Source organism: Megalops cyprinoides, chromosome 2 (genome assembly GCF_013368585.1).
Source record: "Megalops cyprinoides isolate fMegCyp1 chromosome 2, fMegCyp1.pri, whole genome shotgun sequence".
In the NCBI taxonomy this organism is placed as follows: domain Eukaryota; kingdom Metazoa; phylum Chordata; class Actinopteri; order Elopiformes; family Megalopidae; genus Megalops; species Megalops cyprinoides.
The window spans coordinates 4,959,423-4,979,701 of NC_050584.1; the positions used below are offsets into that span (position 1 = coordinate 4,959,423).

Genomic DNA, 20,279 nt, shown 5'->3' on the forward strand with positions numbered 1-20,279 from the left:
CTCTGACTCTCACTGCTGTCTCTGGGACAGGATCTCTCCTCATGTCTCTGACTCTCACTGCTGTCTCTGGGACAGGATCTCTCCTCATGTCTCTGTCCTGCTGCATCAGAGCTCCTAACTGAGGGCTGACTGGGATCAGCTGCCTCCTCTCCTGTGTCACTGATCAGAAACATTCAATCACTTCAGCTCCAGATTACTATGGACCACACACAACACATTATGTCTATTCAGTTTTAATGTTGGGAGGCATACAGCATCATTCATTCTTGTTATTTTGAATGAAGCTGTTGCATCACAAATATGACAATATATTTTTATGTTATGTGGATTTTTGAGGTGTTTCATATAGACTGATAGAGTGACTGAGTAACTATAAAAAATATACCGTACATGGAGGGCAGTGAAATTGCATCCCTTACTTTAATTCCTGACTCACGTGTTTATACATATCTATATCTCTCTGTGTTTGAAATTCAGCCTCCTCCACACATTGTATCTGGTGTCATTGGCCCCTCAGCACCTGCAGTAGGTCCCAGCTGCAGCAGTGCAGTCACTGTGCAGTCTGACTGAGGGAGGTTTTTGTACAGCTCTCTAACACTGTGTGAACACACAGCTACCACCACTGCAGTGTACACTCTGACAGTAGTAATCTCCTGCATCTTCAGCCTGGACTCCACTGATGGTCAGAGTGAAGTCAGTCCCAGATCCACTGCCACTGAATCGATCTGGAATCCCTGACTCACGGGTGCTTGCTAAATTGATCAGAGTTTAGGAGCTTCTCCAGGTAGGTTTCTGTTGGTACCGGGACAGACAAGGCTTATCCCCACCACAGTCACCATCTACATCTCTGCTGGTTTTACAGCCCACCTGCAGTTTTCGCTGCAGGAGACTGGGGCAGATCACTTTGATTCATAGTTTCTGTAAAAAGAGAAGTATAGTTTTTACTAAGTTATTCACAATTTTTTTAACAAGGTTTGCTTCAATTAATCAGTGTTTAGTCATAATTTATTTTGAAGGTTCTTTCTTCAGAAAATGCCTTCCCGGGGATCACATGACACAACCATGGAGTTGCCGGACATTGACAGAGCTCCTGGCATACGGCCCTCATTTTGAATTTCATCCCCTTTTTTGACGGAATAAGTTGTTTTATTTTTGTCAGTTTATATTTTTAAATGGCAACGGTGTGTAAACAGTTCACTCTAACTCAATCTTCGTCTCCACACAAGAAGAAGCAGAAACCGGAGGACAATCGTGCTAATTCAGCTAACATGGCGGAGTCTCTGGCAAGGCTCGAGTCCATTCTCTGACAAGAAGTCGGAGTTAGCTGCAATGAGAAATGAGTTCGCTTCACACATGACTACGATATGCTCGAACACTGACTCGTTAACAGGCGAACAGAGGGAGCAGAAAAAAAACCCTAAACAGTCATGCCTGGCGCTTGGACACTCTGGAGCAACAAATTGTTGATCTACAGGACCGGAACAGACGCAACAATCTCCGTCTGCTTGGTCTCCCCGAGGGTACGGAAAAATGATCCTGTGGATTTTCTCAAGCGGTCATTACCAGTCTGGTTCCCCTCACTGACAGGTAGAGAAATTGAAATCGAACGTGCTCACCGCATTTACTCCACTGCTTCTCCCAACGCTAGGAGACCTCGAGTGTTCATCTTTAAGCTTCTACGCTGTAATGACAGAGATGTCTGTCAGGGCACAGGCAAGGACTCAGGCGCGGACCACGAGAACTCCAAAATCCAGGCGTTTATTAACAGACTCGAAGAACAAACAGGCAGTCCAAAACAGGCAGGGTCAAAATACCAGGAAGGCAGTCCAAACACAGTCAGGAATCAAAGCCGGGGACAGGCAGGGTCAAACCAGGTAGTCAGGAAGATCAGGTGAACAAGGCAGGACAGCAGGCAGGAGCAAGGTCGAAGAGCAGGCAGGGTCGATTCGGGGAACAGCGATCAAGCAGAAAACACGGCGGGAACGAGACAGGTAAAGGCACACTGCGACGAACTGGCAACAAGACAGAGACAAGCAGGGTAGATATAGGGCTGGGCTGATGAGGAGATAGGAAGCAGGTGTGCAGGCAGGCAGGTGGAGACGATCGGGTGGGCGAAGAGCGGGGCAGGGCTAGAACACAAGGAAAACAAAAGCACATGGACAGGGAAAAACAAAAACATAACAGCTAGGGGGAGGGAGCACTGACAATGTCATTCTCCATGAAGCCAGGATGCATGTGTGGTGGAGAATGTGAGGCCTTATGTGAGGCCTAAAGCACTAGTATGCACTAAAGCACTGTTATTAATGAAAGGCATTGATATTGTTACTTAAAGCACTATATTAAGTACTACAATTAATAAGCATTACATGATATTGTTGATTTGCTACATAAGCACTACAATTAATAAGCATTTAATGATAGTGTTGATTAAAGTGCCGCTATTGGAAAAGCATTAAGTACTGTTATTAATATGCTGTTATTGTGTGTGATTATGGGTTTGGGTAAGGCCAGGGGTTATTCTAGGTTATAAGTATTTGAAAGTTATTGCAGGACAGTTGATATCAGAATATGCAACCTTGAAGAAGGAACACTGCCTTCAGCATTGCCCCTCCTTGGACGTCACTCCAGAACCTTTGTGCGAATGTTGTTATTCCATAGTCATGCCATCCTCTCCTATTGGTTCATAGTCTACGCTTATTGTATCTTCTCTCCCTTCACTTCTCCTATTGGTTCATAGTCTACGCTTATTGTATCTTCTCTCCCTTCACTTCTCCTATTGGTTCATAGTCTACACTTATTGTATATTCTCTCCCTTCACTTCTCCTATTGGTTTACGGTCTACGCTTATTGTATCTTCTCTCCCTTCACTTCTCCTATTGTTTTACGGTCACGCTTATTGTATCTTCTCTTAAAAATAAAATGAACTCTGTATTATTTAATTATGTTTAAAAATCATACAGGTGTGGAGTGGAAATAATGGGAAATTTCAGAAGTTATGTTTAAAAACAATACACAATTGATGACTATGGTGTTTATGGGATTTTCTAGGCGGGGTAAATGTTTTAAAAAAAAAAGCTTAAAAAAGCTTAAAAAATTAAATAATGGTGTATTAAATGGAAGAGGGGGTGATCTTGAAGGAGGAGCCTGGGAGGAGTTGGAAGTTGGGGTCTGGGATAGGAGGAGTGAGAAAAGGTATAAAGGATGGATGCAGGCTGAGGGGAGGGCAGAATGCTTGGGGATATGCTTGCGAATGCATTGTAACCTGTTGCTCCGCGGACCAACCCGTTTTGCTGTATATGACTGATTATCATATGCAATAAACCAAAATCTTAATTACATCAGACTCTGTAAGAACTCTTATTTATTTCCAGAAGGCACCAAAGTGTGGAGGAAGGCCCTTGGTCCCTCTGGCCCAAACCCGGAGGATAGGCACCACACATGGCCCCATACGCTCGGTCAACGGAGCTACACTCAGCTTCTTCTCCGACTTCTCACCCACAACTGCAAAGAAACGGAGCTCCTTCGCTGCAGTGAGGAAAAAGCTGAGAGAAAATGGAATCCTGAATTTCCTTCAGTATCCAGCAACTCTGAAAGTTACTCTGAATGGAGAGACCAAATTTCTGCAAACTCCGTATGAGGCTCGCCAATTCTGTGACTCACTACCCCAAATTCGTCTCACAGGTATGGATTGTTGAAAATGCTGCAAGTTAGTGGACAATTTAAAGTAGGCCAACATGATTTTTTAGTTTCCTTAATTATACAACAGACGGATCTCTGTGACTGTCGTGTTTTTTTTTCCCTCCTGACTTAAACCAGCCTACTATTCGTTCTGTGCGTTCAATATAGGATCAGGCAATGCAGTATTTGCTATTTTATTTGTTAGTAACGGTCCGTAGCCTATAGACTCCACCTTATGTTACTATTAAGTGCTTTTCCTGAACATTGGGGAATAATTTTGTCAAAAATCAAGCTTTTGTGATGTTTCTACTTTTTAGTTTATGTGTTCTTCACTCTGTCATAGCACATGCATATAGAGGTGATGAGTGTTATTTTGAGTTGGAATGCCAACGGTTTAAATGGTCCGCACGTACGTGCTTTTTAGAATGGCTGAGGAGGAGGAAAATTGATCTAGCTTTGATTCAGGAAACTCATCTAAGGAAAGATGATGTCCACAGATGCAACAACAAATTTTACAAAGTTCTTTCTTGTTCGACTGCGGTTAACAGAACTAAAGGTGTTAGATATTAATACGGAGAAACCTAAGTATTAATATCCTGGAACAGGGCAATGACGCAGATGGTAGAATAACTCACATAAAGGTATTAGTTGACAATAGGAAACTAGCTTTTCTTTCTGTTTATGCTCCACCCACGTATGACCCTAGCTTTTTCTCTGTACTGACAAACTGTCTTCTTAATATGTCAGATTCTGAGGTGGTGATGGGGGCGGATATGAATGCTGTCACGTCCCATGATCTGGATAGATCAGCAGAGAGTGAAACCCATTCTCAGGCATTCTCCACTGATAAACTCAGGCGTTGCATGTCTTTTTTATCATTGGTAGATTCACGGCGTTTGCTTAATCCCTCTACAAGAGCATATACTTTCTTTTCATTTAGGCACAGGTCCTATTCCTGGATTGATTTTGTATTTATTTCCTGTACTCTTTCCTCATCATCACTTAATTCAGACATTTGGCCCATGTCACTGTCTGATCACAGCAGTAATCTTCTTAGACTCTCACTAGTCAATCGACCACCTCGGGCCCCTCGCTGGCGATTTAATCCAGCATTTCTACATGATAAAAAACTTTTGTACTGAATTCAAAGCAAAACTTTCAGATTTTATTGAAATTAATCAGGGCTCAGTTGATGATCCCCGTATAATTTGGGATGCAGTCAAGGGCTTCATTCATAACTTTTCAATTTCATGTGCATCGTATCTTCAGAAATCACGTGTTAAGAAGGTAGTTGATCTTGAAGCTCAGCTTGCTTCACTAGAAAGATCAAATCAAGATTCTTTCTCTGTCCAAACAGCCACTAAAATTAGTATTGTAAAAACTGGATTAAATCAGTTATGGAGAGCTAAAGCAGAGTTTCTTATTCAAAGAACTAGGCAAAATTACTACTTCAATGGGAGTAGACCTAGCCATCTTCTAGCTCTACAACATGAACTACTGAACATTTTGAAAGCAATATTTTTGAAAGCAATATTTTTCCTTTGCGTATTCAAAAAGTTTTTCATCCACATGGAACTGCAAAAAAAAACTGAGCAAAAGTGCAGTAGTAGCCTACATATGCCCAGCCCAGCCAGCCAGTTGGTGGCGCGTTATAATCAATGTCTACAGAGCCGTGTATATAGAGAGTATGGCCAACTCCAGTGTCAACTGTTCTGCGCTGTGACTGGTTTAGGGACTTTCACGTGATACATGGACACCATGTTGTAACCTAACCTTCAGCCTGGTGCAATTGGGGTAATATGGATTTGCTCATAGGCTCCGGTTTATTTCAAGGTATTTCAAACAGTAAAAGCAGCAAAAAGTAAACCATGATGTTATTTATATAGCTCTATCGATCAATTATGCTTGACATTGATGTGGGAATCATACTGAAGCGTTAGGTTAATATTAAGGAAGCAGGTGGCGGAGGTCTGGATTTGCCATAGCAGTTAAATGAAGTAAAATAAAGCAGTCAAATAAAGTTGAATGAACCCACAGATCAGTCCTATTTATCTGCGGAGGCAGTGAACAAACATGCTAAAACCCTACAGATCAGTCCTGTTCTACTGCAGAGATACTGAACAAGCTACTGTCATACATTTATGCAGCACTATCATTTTTGTAGTATCAGTGTTATGACGCAAATTCACATGTGCAGATCTCCATCAGTATTAATACAGGAAGTGTAACAGGCACTGCTTGGACTACTGGCTGAAGCAGAGCATGCTGGGAGTTCCAGTGGGAGAGGGAGGAAACAGGTCGATTGAGGCTGGCAGCAGGATTGCTGCTTTCAGACTGCAGTCTGTACAGAGACTTGTCTGTTCCCAGAGCCACTGCTATAGAGGGACTTGGCCTTTAGTTTCTTTCACAGGGTGTGGAGTTTTGACTGATAGCTTTTAGAGTCCAGAACAAATCAGGGTGTACTGTCAGTTTAAGCAGCATTATATAGAACCATGCGATGAGCATGACTCAGTCAGTCTTAACTGCATCTTAATGTGCATAGCTTAAGGTACAAAGCAGCATCTTACTAAATATTTGCATGTCTGATTACATGTTTGTTTGGCACAGCTGGATGCACAGCTGTTGATCCATTGTGATGTTACAGAAGCCCAAAGGGAATGTTGAGGATTCCATATGGAATGTGAATGCATAAATGTTGTGCTATGCAAACTGATATTAATGTCTGTGAATTATATTCTCATGATTTGAATACTTATGTTTATGACAAAGTGAGTAAATACTTTTTACTGTGTGGGATCCACTAGTGTTATATTTGACTGCAGTGCCACCTAGTGGATATGATGGATCAGAAAGAAGGGACTATTGGTATTTTGTGATAAGTGCGTGTCTGCATCTGCAACTGACATATGGACATTCTGGTATACAGCACAGGCTCAGTACCACATTAGTTTTTATGCCATGTTCAGAGATTCACCAGGATTGAGAAATATGAAAGAATGTTTTTAAAATTTAAATGTTATTTGATAAAATGACATGAGAAATATTCAGGGGAAAATAAGAGAAATTATAACAATGATTATTGTCTCAAATTTATGTTTGCTTTTTACTGTACATTACATGGAGGCATGATTATACTTGGTGAGCTACTGTATCTATTGTTTATGTTATTTCCTCCATAGAATGTGGAGATCATGAGATCGCAAACGAAAAACATTGTGTAGTCCTCTGCTGACGTGAATGCAGGGGGTGAGTGCCCAAATGAAGATGATGACAAAAGCCATTGTTGTTGTAAAATAATTTAAGAAAATGAAAATACAATGTGCCAACTTTTACCATTCAGCTCCTCCACAGACTGTATCTCATGTCTTTGGCTTCCCCCCTCAGCACCTGCAGTAGGTCCCAGCTGCAGCAGTGCAGTCACTGTGCAGTCTGACTGAGGGAGGTTTTTGTACGGCTCTCTAACACTGTGTGAACACACAGCTACCACCACTGCAGTGTTCACCCTGACAGTAGTAATCTCCTGCATCTTCAGCCTGGACTCCACTGATGGTCAGAGTGAAGTCAGTCCCAGATCCACTGCCACTGAATCGATCTGGAGTCCCTGTGTAACGGGTGCTTGCAGCATAGATCAGTAGTTTAGGAGCTTCTCCAGGTTTCTGCAGGTACCAGGCGAGGTAGTTGTTGCCATACACAGCACTGCTGACTTTACAGCTCAGTGACACTGACTCTCCTGGAAGAACAGTTTTCACTGCAGGAGTCTGAGTCAAAGTGTACTGCCCTGTAGTTTCTAAAAGTATAGCAAAACAGAAAACAGAATTAGGAAATTCATTAAAGAGTTTGAGTAGGGCATTTTCAGGAACATTTCAATGTTAATTTCAAGGTGTAGAGTGGAATTATGCATAATAAATCTGTTTTACCTTGTGTACAGAAGGCAACTGCCCAGATGAAGATGGTAATAAAAGTCATTGTTGTTTTGGGTTCTTTCGCGATGAAGGGCAGCTCTCAGTCATGAAGTGTTAAACTCACAGGACTATAAACACTCCCAGAGCACTGAAGCATGTGCTGCCAATGCAAAGTGTCTCCTCTATGCAAATGCTTTTCCTGTGTACAGCTGGAGCTCTTAGGCAGGCAGTCAATTGTGATAAATTTTCTTAATCTTTTTCACACTGTAAAATACTGATAGTATTATATTATATCAGTATTTTATATCAGTATGCTTTTCTCTGGCACCGTGAGTAGCGTGCCATGACCCTACAGATCAGTCCAGTGCTACTGCAGAGACACTGAACAAACTACTGTCATGCATTTATGCAGCACTATCATTTCTGTAGTATCAACATTATGACACAAATTCATATGTGCAGATCAAGTATTAATACAGGAAGTGTAACAGGCAGTGCTGGACTTTTTCAGGATGGGCAGCACTGGCTGAAGCTGAGCATGCTGGGATTTCCAGTGGGAGAGGGAGGAAACAGGCCGATTGAGGCTGGCAGCAGGATTGCTGCTTTCAGACTGCAGTCTGTACAGAGACTTGTCTGTTCCCAGAGCCACTGCTATAGAGGGACTTGGCCTTTATTTTCTTTCACAGGGTGGGGAGGTTTGACAGACAGGTTTTAGAGACCAGAACAAATTAGAGAGCTCTGTCAGATTAACCAGCATTCTCCAGAGGGATGCAACTGACAGGACTCAGAGTCAGTGGGCCTGGGCTGGACCTTAAAATGCACAGTAGCACCTTAATGAATGTTTGCATGTCTTAGTACATAATACACTACTTTCACTTTCACTATTTTCATTGTTTTATGTTTTATGTATGTTGATAAATTGTGATGTCATAGAACCCAAGTGGAATGGAGAGGATTGCACATGGAGTATATGTATATGTGTGTGTGTGTGTGTTTATCAAATCAAATCAAATCAGTTTAGTAATTTGACACAGTTGTGCAGGAGAGTGAAAATCATAGTGTGCATAGTTCACATAGTTCACATCAACAGTGTTCACATCAACAGTGCAGTGAAGTAAAGACAGCAGTATGCACAATACACAATATACACTATAAACAATATACACAGTATACTCAATATATACAATTTACAAAGTACAATAACTACACTGTACATATAATGAACACATTAAATGCAATGTAGACATAATAGTTGGGTGTAATGGACACCAGATACAGAGATGAACTGTTGTTGGATCTATGCGGGAGAGTTCAGTGTCCTGATGGCCTGGTGGTAAAAACTGTCCCTGAGCCTGCTGGTCTGAGCTTTGATACTACAGTACCGTTTGCAGGATGGTAGCAGTGAAAACAGTTTGTAGCTCGGGTGGTTTGAGTTATTGATGTTTTTCCTCGCCTCCCTCAGGCAACGCTTGAGGAAATGACCTTGAGGGAGGGGAGTTCGGTCCCAAGGATATGCTGGGCCGATCGCACCACCCTCTGCAGTGCTTTGCGGTTGAGGGCGGTGCAGTTCCCATACCAGGCTGCGGTGCATCCAGTTAGGATGCTTTCGATAGCGCAGTTGTAGAATGACCTGAGGATGCGGGGGCTCATGCTGAACCTCTTCAAATGTCTGAGGTAGAAGAGGCGCAGCTGTGCCTTCTTCACCATCTTTTGAGTGCTCTGTCCATGTGAGGCCCTCAGTGATGTGCACACCAAGGAACTTGAAGGAGCTGAGCCTCTCCACGATGGTGCCGTTGATGGTGATGGGGGCATGTACTCCTTTTCGCTTCCTGAAGTCCACTGTCAGCTCCTTGGTCTTCACTACATTGAGGGAGAGGCAGTTTTCCTGACAGCAATGTGTCAGGGCACTGACTTCATCACGGTATGCAGACTCATCGCCGTGGGAGATGAGACCCACCACTGTTGTGCCATCAGCAAATTTCACAATGTTGGAGCTGTTAGTGGCCACACAGTCTCAGTGTAGAGGGAGTACAGGAAAGGGTTCAGCACACATCCCCAAGGAACCCTGGTGTTGAGTGTGATTGGTGATGAGGTGATACTGCCCAGTATCACCACCCGGTGCCGGTCTGACAGGAAGCTCAGGATACAGTTGCACGTGGAGTTGTTCAGGCCCAAGTCACGTAGCTTGCTGTGCAGCTTTGAGGCACCTATGGTGTTGAATGCTGAGCTATAGCCCAAGAACAGCATTCTCACATAGGTGTCTCTCTTCTCCAGGTGGGGCAGAAGTGTGCAATATTGGGGCTATTGCATCATCAGTGGACCTGATCTGACGGTAGGCAAATTGCAGTGGGTCCAGTGTGGTAGGCAACATGGTGCAGATAAAGTCCTTAACCAGCCTCTCCAAGCATTTTCTCACCATGGGTGTCAGAGCAACAGGAAGCCAGTCATTTAGACATGGAGACACTTTGGAGTTCTTGGGTACAGGAACGATGGTTGATGATTTGATATTAATGATATTGATATTAATGTCTGTGAATTCTGTTCTCCTGAATGAAATAATTTTGTTAATGGCAAAATCAGTTAGTGGTTACTACTTAGGGTTGGGAAGACTTAGGGTTGGGGTTAGGGTTAGATTTGCAGACTTTCACAGGTTGGGATTCTCTCCTGAAATCACTGATGCTATATTTGACTGCAGTGCCACCTAGTGGATATAGTGGATCAGAAAGAAGGGACTATCTACATTTTCTGATTGTTGCAGGCTCACACTTTATATGGGAAAACCAACATATGGACATTCTGGTATACAGCACAGGCATGATGCAGTATTACACGGCAAAAGGTTTAATGTCAGCTTCACAGATTCATCACTGGGAGTGAGAAATAGGAAATATTGTTTTTGAATTTTTATTTGATTAAATAATTTGAGTAGTATTCAGGTGAAATTAAGAGATGAATGCTAGATACTAATAATGATTCTCTTGTTCTCAAATTTATTCTGTCTCTTTATGCTACATTTCATGGAAACATTAAATATGACAAACTTCTGTGCCTTTTATTTCTGTTTTTTTCCCCATACACTGTCAGGTGTCATTGGCTTCCCCCTCAGCACCTGGGGCTTCCCCCTCAGCAGTGCAGTCGCTGTGCAGTCTAACTGAGGGGGGTTTTTGTACAGGTCCCTCACACTGTGTGAACACTCGGACACTATTAGGGTAGTGAAAACTCTGACAGTAGTAATCTCCTGCATCTTCAGCCTGGACTCCACTGATGGTCAGAGTGAAGTCAGTCCCAGATCCACTGCCACTGAATCGATCTGGAATCCCTGACTGACGGGTGCTTGCTAAATAAATGAGGAGTTTAGGAGCTTCTCCAGGTTTCTGCAGGTACCAGTGTAACCAGTCTCCATTAGAATCTCTGTACACAGCGCTGCTGACTTTACAGCTCAGTGACACTGACTCTCCTGGAAGAACAGTTTTCACTGCAGGAGTCTGAGTCACAGTGTACTGCCCTGTAATTTCTGAAAATCAGAAAACAGAAATAAAACAACAAATAAATAATTATGATTAGGGCATGATTGGTCAGTTTTATAAAGCAAATATTATTGAACTGAAACTTCTCCTTGTACATAATTTGATGGTTTGCAATTTCGTTAAATAAAACATGAACAAATGAACAAATAAACCCCTCTCACCCTGAGTGCAGAAGGCAACTGCCCAGATGAAGATGGTAATAAAAGTCATTGTTGTTGTGGGTTCTGTTGCCATGAAGAACAGCTCTCAGTCATGAAGTGTTACACTCACAGGACTATAAACACTCCCAGAGCACTGAAGCATGTGCTGCCAATGCAAAGGGTCTCTATGTAAATGCTCTTCCTGGGTACAGCAGGCACTAATAGCCAAGCAGTGCTGTGAAGTCAGGCGTGATGCTGGAGCAAAAGTAGGGTTTACAATAAATGAAGACGGATTAATGAATTTGCTGTAATCTGACTTTCATTCATAGAAAAATATTCAGTTTTAAAATGTTCAGAATGAGTTAACACTAATTAAAGAGAATTGTCTCATCTTGTACTTAAATGTCGCGTTACTGTGTTATTACTGTGTTATTATACCTTTGATGCTCTTTGTCTCCCTCCTGTGGTCAGAGTCAGTAAGTGCAGCCTGTGTCTGGTCTCTGTGTGATTCTGCTGACTCTCCTCTGAAGGGCAGATATCTGGAGTTCTGACATCTCCAGGCTCCTGCTTCATGGCATGGCTTCAACAAGGTGCTGGAAACATTCCTTAGAGATTCTGCTCCATGCTGACATGATAGCATCACACAGTTGCTGCAGATTTGTCGGCTGCACATTCATGCTGCGAATGTCCCGTTTCACCACATCCCAAAGGTGCTCTATTGGATTGAGATCTGGTGACTGTGGAGGCCATTGGAGTACACTGAACTCATTGTCATGTTCCTGGAACCAGTTTGAGATGACGTGTGCTTTGTGGCATGGCGAGTTATTCTGCTGGAAATAGCCATTAGAAGATGGGTAGACCATGGTCATAAAGGGATTCACATGGTCAGCAACAATACTCAGGTAGGCTGTGGCAATTAAACGATGCTCAATTGGTATTAAGGTGCCTAAAGTGTGCCAAGAAAATGTTCCCCACACCAATATGCCACCAGCTCCATCCTGAACCGTTGACACAAGGCAGGAAGGATCCATGGATTTATGGTTTGCGCCAAATTCTGACCCTACCATCTGCATGTTGCAGCAGATTCGTCAGACCAGGCGATGTTTTTCCAATCATCTACCGTCCAGTTTTGGTGAGACTGTGCCCACTGTAGCCTCAGTTTCCTGTTCTTAGCTGACAGAAGTGGTACCCGGAGGGGTCTTCTGCTGCTGTAGCCCATCCACCTCAATGTTTGATGTGTTTGATGTGTTAGAGTTCCTCACACGAGGCACCAGTTATGTAGGGAATATCACTATCCCCGTCGGTCATTTGGCAACGATAGTTAACATATTAACACAATGCAGACAAACACTGATGAAATGAAATAAACTAGAAGAGCAATGAAAGAATTAATGAATAAATGATGAAAAATGTTATTGACGGACCAAACAACATGGAAAGTGTAAACAACAAGGGAGTGTAAAGATAATGCTGTGTGTGAGTGTCCGATTGGGATCTCAGCCACTGAGTCAAACTACAGGAGATCATGAAGTGATAGCTGTAATTTGATGTGTGTGGACAAAACTTTATTTAGACATATGTTTAATGGTACAAGTTATTTTGACATAAGCTTAATTATTTTTAAGTCATTATAATCAGTTTCATAAGGTAATGGTAAGAGGGAAAATTTTTCATTGTATGAATAACAGATGTGTCTAAACGCATTTCGTACAAGATGAAGTCAGCTATGCGACTCAATGCCATTATGAATCAAAACTACTCATTGAATTATTGAGGAGAGCCAGTCCATTAGAGTTGAGACAATGGCAGCTCATTTGTTGTAAGTCTACTGGGGAGGCCACAGTCCATTTTCCACTGTCCACTGAGTTTGTCGCAGGTGACAGAGAGACACACACAGGGAGAGACTGGCGTGCCCAACCGTCGTTGGGCAAACAAACACGGTCCAGGTTTATCGCTGGAGGTCCACTTCTTCTGCCAGACACACATCATTGACGGGGTGATGTCAACTAGATCCAGTCGTCTTCGCATACGTAATAGCTGGCTTAACTCACAGCCTCCAACTTTGTGTTGGGTCACACTCATGCGTAAAGAAATGCGCTACATACTACCTGCAGCAAGGTCTTCTGAGTTTGTCGCAGGAGACAGAGAGACAAACACAGGGAGAGATTGGCGTGCCCAACCGTCGTTGGGCAAACAAACACGGTGTCCAGGTTTATCGCTGGAGGTCCACTGTCCTCACTGACAGCTTCCAACTTCGTGTTGGGGCATTTCGGTCTTCAAGGGTGCATCGTTTATTCTAGAGGGACCTGCTTCTAGAGCCAGTTATGGATTCATAATGGAGGGTGTTGGAAAGAGCTTGGCCGTCCAGAACTGGAGATGAGCTCGGGATGCATCAGTGGTTAAGGATTCTTCCACGTCCAGAGCTGGCTGAGTAAAAAAAACTCGAACCTCCAATTGCCGTGCAATCTGATCGGAAAATGGGAGCCCATGTAGACATTACACGGCAAAGACCTGAGAATCTCCAGTTAGCCCTGAGTGACTCCTGTTGGGGCTCAACATTGAAGTGCCAGGCACCTCAGAGGGGTTACCCACAATGTATGCAGGGCTGCACCAGGATATCTGTGTTTGTCTTAAAGAACAGTGTCACAAAGTCCATTTCTGATGGTTTTACATCTTGATAAGTGAATGAAGCTGATTTGAGTAAAGTCACATGCATTATATAAAGTGTAGAAGCATCTCATTGTGGAAATGTGGTCACTGCTGAAAATTTCAGTATTTCATTTCACTTCTTTTTTTTCAAATTTACACCACAGGAAATTATTACTGTGGTAGATTAGGCGTATAGGAAACATTACTGTGACGGACATGTCTGATGTGGATCAGGACTATAGGAGATGCTATTGGGTTTAACTTTTCTAACATTAAATTGGTTTTCATACTTGTCATTTTGTAATGTTTGTGACAATTCTCTGGACAAATTCTGCTCTACTTCCCTCTGCTGGTATGTTTTTCTCACCTCCTCTAAAGCCTGTGAGAATCCTCTTGCTGTTGTTTCTGCTGTTTCTGTGTAATATGGGACTACACAGCATGTATCATTATTATTATATAACTGAGGTATACCTGGAGAAACTGGAGAAATTGTATGACTGGATTTTCTGTGGCTCTCTGTCCTGTCATTGGTAGATTCATACAAAGAGGGTGCGATGCAGGGTTAAAATTCCATGAGAAACATGCTGCTTCATTAAAAGTATTTATTTATGTAGCTGTAGTTGTAGTTATACGCTCGGCACAGATTTCAGAAATGTATGTAAGGAATGTGTTACACACAGTTTACACCTCGTGTGCATCACTATGTTTATACAATGCTCTGAAAAACCCCAGCAGTCCATGAGATTCACAAGTACCTGTTAATTTATGAAAACTAAATTAACATGAACATTCAATACATCAGATAAATTAAGAAAAATACTGTGCATGAGGGACAAAGGAACATAAAAATGAAAATACAAATGTGTCAATTTTTACTGTTAATCTCCCCAGTCCTCTGCCTGGTGTCACTGGCTTCCCCCTCAGCACCTGCAGTAGGTCCCAGCTGCAGCAGTGCAGTCGCTGTGCAGTCTGACTGAGGGAGGTTTTTGTACGGCTCTCTAACACTGTGTGAACACATAGACACTGTTAGGGTAGTGAAAACTCTGACAGTAGTAATCTCCTGCATCTTCAGCCTGGACTCCACTGATGGTCAGAGTGAAGTCAGTCCCAGTGTCAGGAACGGGGATCGGGACACAAGCGCGGACCACCGGGTAAACGAAACCAAGCGTTTAATGACAATCGTTAGGCAGTTCGTAGTACAGGGGCAGGCAGGGTTCAAAAACACGGGAAGGCAGTCCGGGGGCAGATCCAGGATCGGGAGTCGGTGTAGGCAGAGTCGGTAACCAGGAGGGCAGAACAGGCAGACGGGACCAAAAACGGCAGGCGAAGGGCGAAGTCGAAAAAACAGGCAGGATTCCAAAACAGCGATCAGGCTTCAGGTTACTAGAGCGGGAACGAGACAGGACAAACTCACTGCAACGAACTAGCAACGAGACAGAGACACGTAGGGAAGATATAGGGCTGAGGTAACGAGGAGATGGGAGGCAGGTGAGCAGGCAGGCAGGTGCAGGCAATGAGGGAATCAGGTGGGCGGGGACCCGGCGGGGAGCCGGGCGGGGCAGGAACACAAGGAAAACAAAAGCACAAGGACAGGGAAAACAAAAACACTGCGGCTTAAGGGGGCGGAGCCCTGACACCCAGATCCACTGCCACTGAATCGAGTTGGAGTGCCTGAGTGACGGTAGCTTCCTGAATAGATCAGGAGTTTAGGAGCTTCTCCAGATTTCTGCAGGTACCACGACAGACATGGGTAGCTAAAGGAACCACCATAGTAACAACTACCATAAACAGTACTGCTGGCTTTACAGCTGACAGTGACTGTCTCTCCTGGTAGAACAGTTTTCACTGCAGGAGTCTGAGTTACAGTGATCTGTCCGCTGGATTCTGAAAAGAAAAAAAGAAATCCTATAATTACAGCATAGCAGTATGAACTACTAAAATTTGTAGATGTGGTTATGCTTATTTTGATATCTAGTTCGATTGGAGGATGTTATTTTAAAAATTGTAATTGTAAGTTAAATCCTCTTACCCTGTGTACAGAGGGCGAATGCCCAGATGAAGATGGTGATAAAAGTCATTGTTGTTGTGGGTTTTTTTGCCGTGAAGAACAGCTCTCAGTCATGAAGTGTTAAACTCACAGGACTATAAACACTCCCAGAGCACTGAAGCATGTGTTGCCAATGCAAAGTATCTCTATGTAAATGCTCTTCCTGGGTACAGCAGGCATTTATAGCCAAGCAGTGCTGTGAAGTCAGGTGTGATGCTGGAGCAAAAGTAGATTTTACAATAAATGAAGACGGATTAATGAATTTGCTGTAATCTGACTTTCATTTAGAGAAAAATATTCAATTTTAAAATGTTGACAATCAGAATGAGTTAACACTAATTAAAGAGAATTGTCTCATCTTGTATTTAAATGTCGTGTTACTGTGTTATTACTGTGTTATTACACCTTTGATGCTCCCTCCTGTGGTCAGAGTCAGTAAGTGCAGCCTGTGTCTGGTCTCTGTGTGATTCTGCTGACTCTCCTCTGAAGGGCAGATATCTGGAGTTCTGACATCTCCAGGCCCCTGCTTCGTGGCGTGGCTTCAACAAGGTGTTGGAAACATTCTTTAGATATTCTTCTCCATGCTGACATGATAGCATCACGCAGTTGCTGCAGATTTGTCGGCTGCACATTCATGCTGCGAATGTCCCGTTCCACCACATCCCAAAGGTGCTCTATTGGATTGAGATCTGGTGACTGTGGAGGCCATTGGAGTACACTGAACTCATTGTCATGTTCCTGGAACCAGTTTGAGACGACGTGTGCTTTGTGGCATGGCGGGTTATCCTGCTGGAAGTAGCCATTAGAAGATGGGTAGACCGTAGTCTTAAAGGGATTCACATGGTCAGCAACAATACTCAGGTAGGCTGTGGCATTTAAACGATGCTCAATTGGCATTAAGGTGCCTAATGTGTGCCAAGAAAATGTTCGCCACACCATTACACCACCACGTCCAACCAGAACCGTTGACACAAGGCAGGACGGATGCATGGATTCATGTTGTTTACGCCAAATTATGACCCTACCATCTGCATGTCACAGCAGAAATCGAGATTCATCAGACCAGGCGATGTTTCTCCAATCGTCTACCGTCCAGTTTTGGTGAACCTGTGCCTACTGTAGCCTCAGTTTCCTGTTCTTAGCTGACAAGAGTGGTATCCGGAGGGGCCTTCTGCTGCTGTAGCCAATCTACCTCAATGTTCAATGTGCTGTATGTTCAGAAATGCTTTTCTGCGTGGCACTGTTGTACTGTGTGGTTATTTCCGTTACTGTTATCTTCCTGTCAGCTTGGAACAGTCTCCTCTGACCTCTGTCATTAACAAGGTGATTTCGCCCACAGAATTGCCGCTAGCTGGACGTTTTTTGTTTTTCGCACCATTCTCTACACACTCTAGAGACTGTTGTGCGTGAAAATCTCAGGAGATCAGCAGTTTCTCAGATATTCAAACCAGCCTGTCTGGCACCAACAATCATCCCACGGTCAAAATCACTTAAATCAAATTTCATACCCATTCTGATGTTTGGTCTGAACAGCAACTGAACCTCTTGAGTATTTCTTCATGATTTTATGCATTGGGTTGCTGCCAGATGATTGGCTGATTAGATAATTGCATCAATGAGTAGGTGTACAGGTGTACCTAACAAAGTGGTCACTGATTGTGTATACAGATCTAAATATTTCACAGTCCTGTCACATGTGTGTGGAAGCCACATACTTCACATCCATGCTGTTCAGTCCCTCTACCTTAGAGGACTGCTGTTTTAAGAACCACTTCAGTGTTTTCCGGAATAGCAAACCTCCACATATTCTCCTTTACACATTCTCATCTGATGGCGGTTGTGCCAAGAATCATTTGGACATTAATCACTTTGAGTTGTGCTCGTAAAGGGAGCGTAGCTCTTCTTTCTCTCGCCCAAGCACATGGTTCCGTCCCTTTGGTCACTTTGAGTGGTGGGATATCAATATGACATGGCTGTGTATGATCACTGTCGTTACTTTGTATATTTTGTGGCTACCGAATGGGCACTAGTGTTCTTGTCATGAGGTCTCAAACCAAAAACATTGTGCAGTCCTCTGCTGACATCTAGTGGAAATTACAGCTTTAGTACTTCTTGTATTACAATGTATCGTCAAGTTGTGTGAAAGTAATAGGTTTCAACAAATTAACTTTCAGAGGTCGCGGCATTCTGTGATGGCACTCAAACAAGGTCATGCGAACAGCTGACGCTGTCCCCATTGGGATATCGATCTGGCCACTTCAAAGCAATGACTCAGCCAGGTGTTTCTTTTGAAGTTAAATTTTACCCAAACTATACTCCAAATACCATTTCTTTAAGGAGGTATGTGAAAATTACTTGAGGCTGTTTCTGGCAGCATGCTAATCACGGCTGATAGCTTGATAACAGCCGTTCCATGGTCAATTCTGACATAGGAAATGCCTTCTATGCTAACATGAGGCAAGACAAGATTTCACAAACAGGAGAGCTACACTGTAAAACCCAAAAGTGAAGACAAAACAGTGTTACAGAATGTGTGTGTCACAGTGGTCTGTAAAGTAAGGGATTCCACATGCATTATGTCAGAACATTGTTTTGTCTGAACAGGTTTACTATCAATCATTTTATCAACAGCTTTACCTTACTGGGAGCAAAGAGCTTACTGACAATGAATGTCAAAACAAATCTGTAAACCCTTCAACTGAAAACAAATTTCGTATATTTACAGTCTACAACTATGCAGGAAGGGGCCTTTCTGAAATAAAAAAATGTAACCTGAAGGAATGATTCTGTGTTTGTGTGTGTGTGTGCTTTCAAAATTCCCCATGCATGTATGAATGTATATGTATGTTTTCCCAAAAAACTTTCCTCTAAAAACCCATTCCACCTTTGCAGCGGTATAATTCATAATGGAAAGTTACTGTAAGTGTACTCCCCAGAACAAGGAAAACCTAAACATTCAGATATGTAAAAATGTAACTGGTTTCGAAATGAAACTGTCCATAAAGTGAAGGCCAGCCAGCGTCATTCTCTATTCTTGCAGGTCTGGCTGCTTCAGCTGAAGCTGCTTTGCTTGTGCAGAAAACAGTGAGGATACCAGAATTTCCATTTCAGCAAAAAGGATTTGTGTTTGTGTAAATTAATCAAACAAGGCAATGTAGACTGATTATACGAAAGCTTATCACTGTTGCTACTATTCCTACAGAAATTAACTTTCAGAGCCCAATTTTAATAGTGTAAATGTTAGTTTCTGATGGAATGTGAAATGGAAAAAAGTGCACCTTTAAACTTAGGATACTGTAGTTTTCTCTAGGGTTATAAATAAATCAGAAGGTTTCATCCTTAATGTTATGTATTTATTTAATTATTTATATGTATATATACATTATATTTAATAACTTTTTTTCTGTGCTGAACAGAAGCCATCTCATTAATTTCCTAAAAATACATTCTCATTAATCAACACAGGACTCTGAATGGTCATGAGGAGGTGAGAATAATGAATGGTTATTATTTCAGGGAAAGACTTAACTAGCTTTTCACAAGGATGGGATTCACACTTGAAATGACTGTTCTGTTTGACTGGGGTTCCCCCTCATGGATATTATGGTTTAGTCAGGAGGGGCTGGAATTTGTGTTGGGCTGCTTCCATACCTTTATTCTCATATACCTGTTATTAACACATACAGGTGGAAGATGAAAAAGAGAAACACCCAAAAAGTGTCACATAGTACAGAGCTGGGTCATTGAAAGCAGCCAGGATGATATGGAAACGATGGCATGGATATTCTGTCTTCTGATGAAATGAATGGACCCAGGCCATGCCAGCAAACTACAGCCGCTGAGTTCTCCTCTTGTAGCCATGCTGGCTCATCACAGCAGAATTATACAGACAAAGTCTGCTTATATATACATGATGAAAAGACTGTTGGGAAGAGATCTGCATATTTCACATGCCAGTCACAAAACACTACCTTCCCCCTCAGCACCTGCAGTAGGTCCCAGCTGCAGCAGTGCAGTCACTGTGCAGTCTGACTGAGGGAGGTTTTTGTACGGCTCTCTAACATTGTGTGAACACACCACCACTGTGTACACTCTGACAGTAGTAATGTCCTGCATCTTCAGCCTGGACTCCACTGATGGTCAGAGTGAAGTCAGTCCTGGATCCACTGCCACTGAATCGAGCTGGAATCCCTGTGTAACGGGTGCTTGCATAGTAGATGAAGAGTTTAGGAGCTTCTCCAGGTTTCTGCAGGTACCAGTGTAGGTAGTCGTTGCTATACACAGCACTGCTGACTTTACAGCTCAGTGGCACTGACTCTCCTGGAAGAACAGTTTT

The 20,279-nt window shown here is 42.9% G+C and overlaps 1 gene segment (V, D, J or C); it reads left to right on the forward strand.

Moving 5' to 3' along the window:
- Nucleotides 1-20,279, forward strand: part of LOC118773077 — a 113,867-nt gene that overhangs the window by 22,556 nt on the left and 71,032 nt on the right. Inside the window, 1 exon segment of the V gene segment in view lies at nt 3,682-3,687. Coding sequence covers nt 3,682-3,687 — 6 coding nt within the window.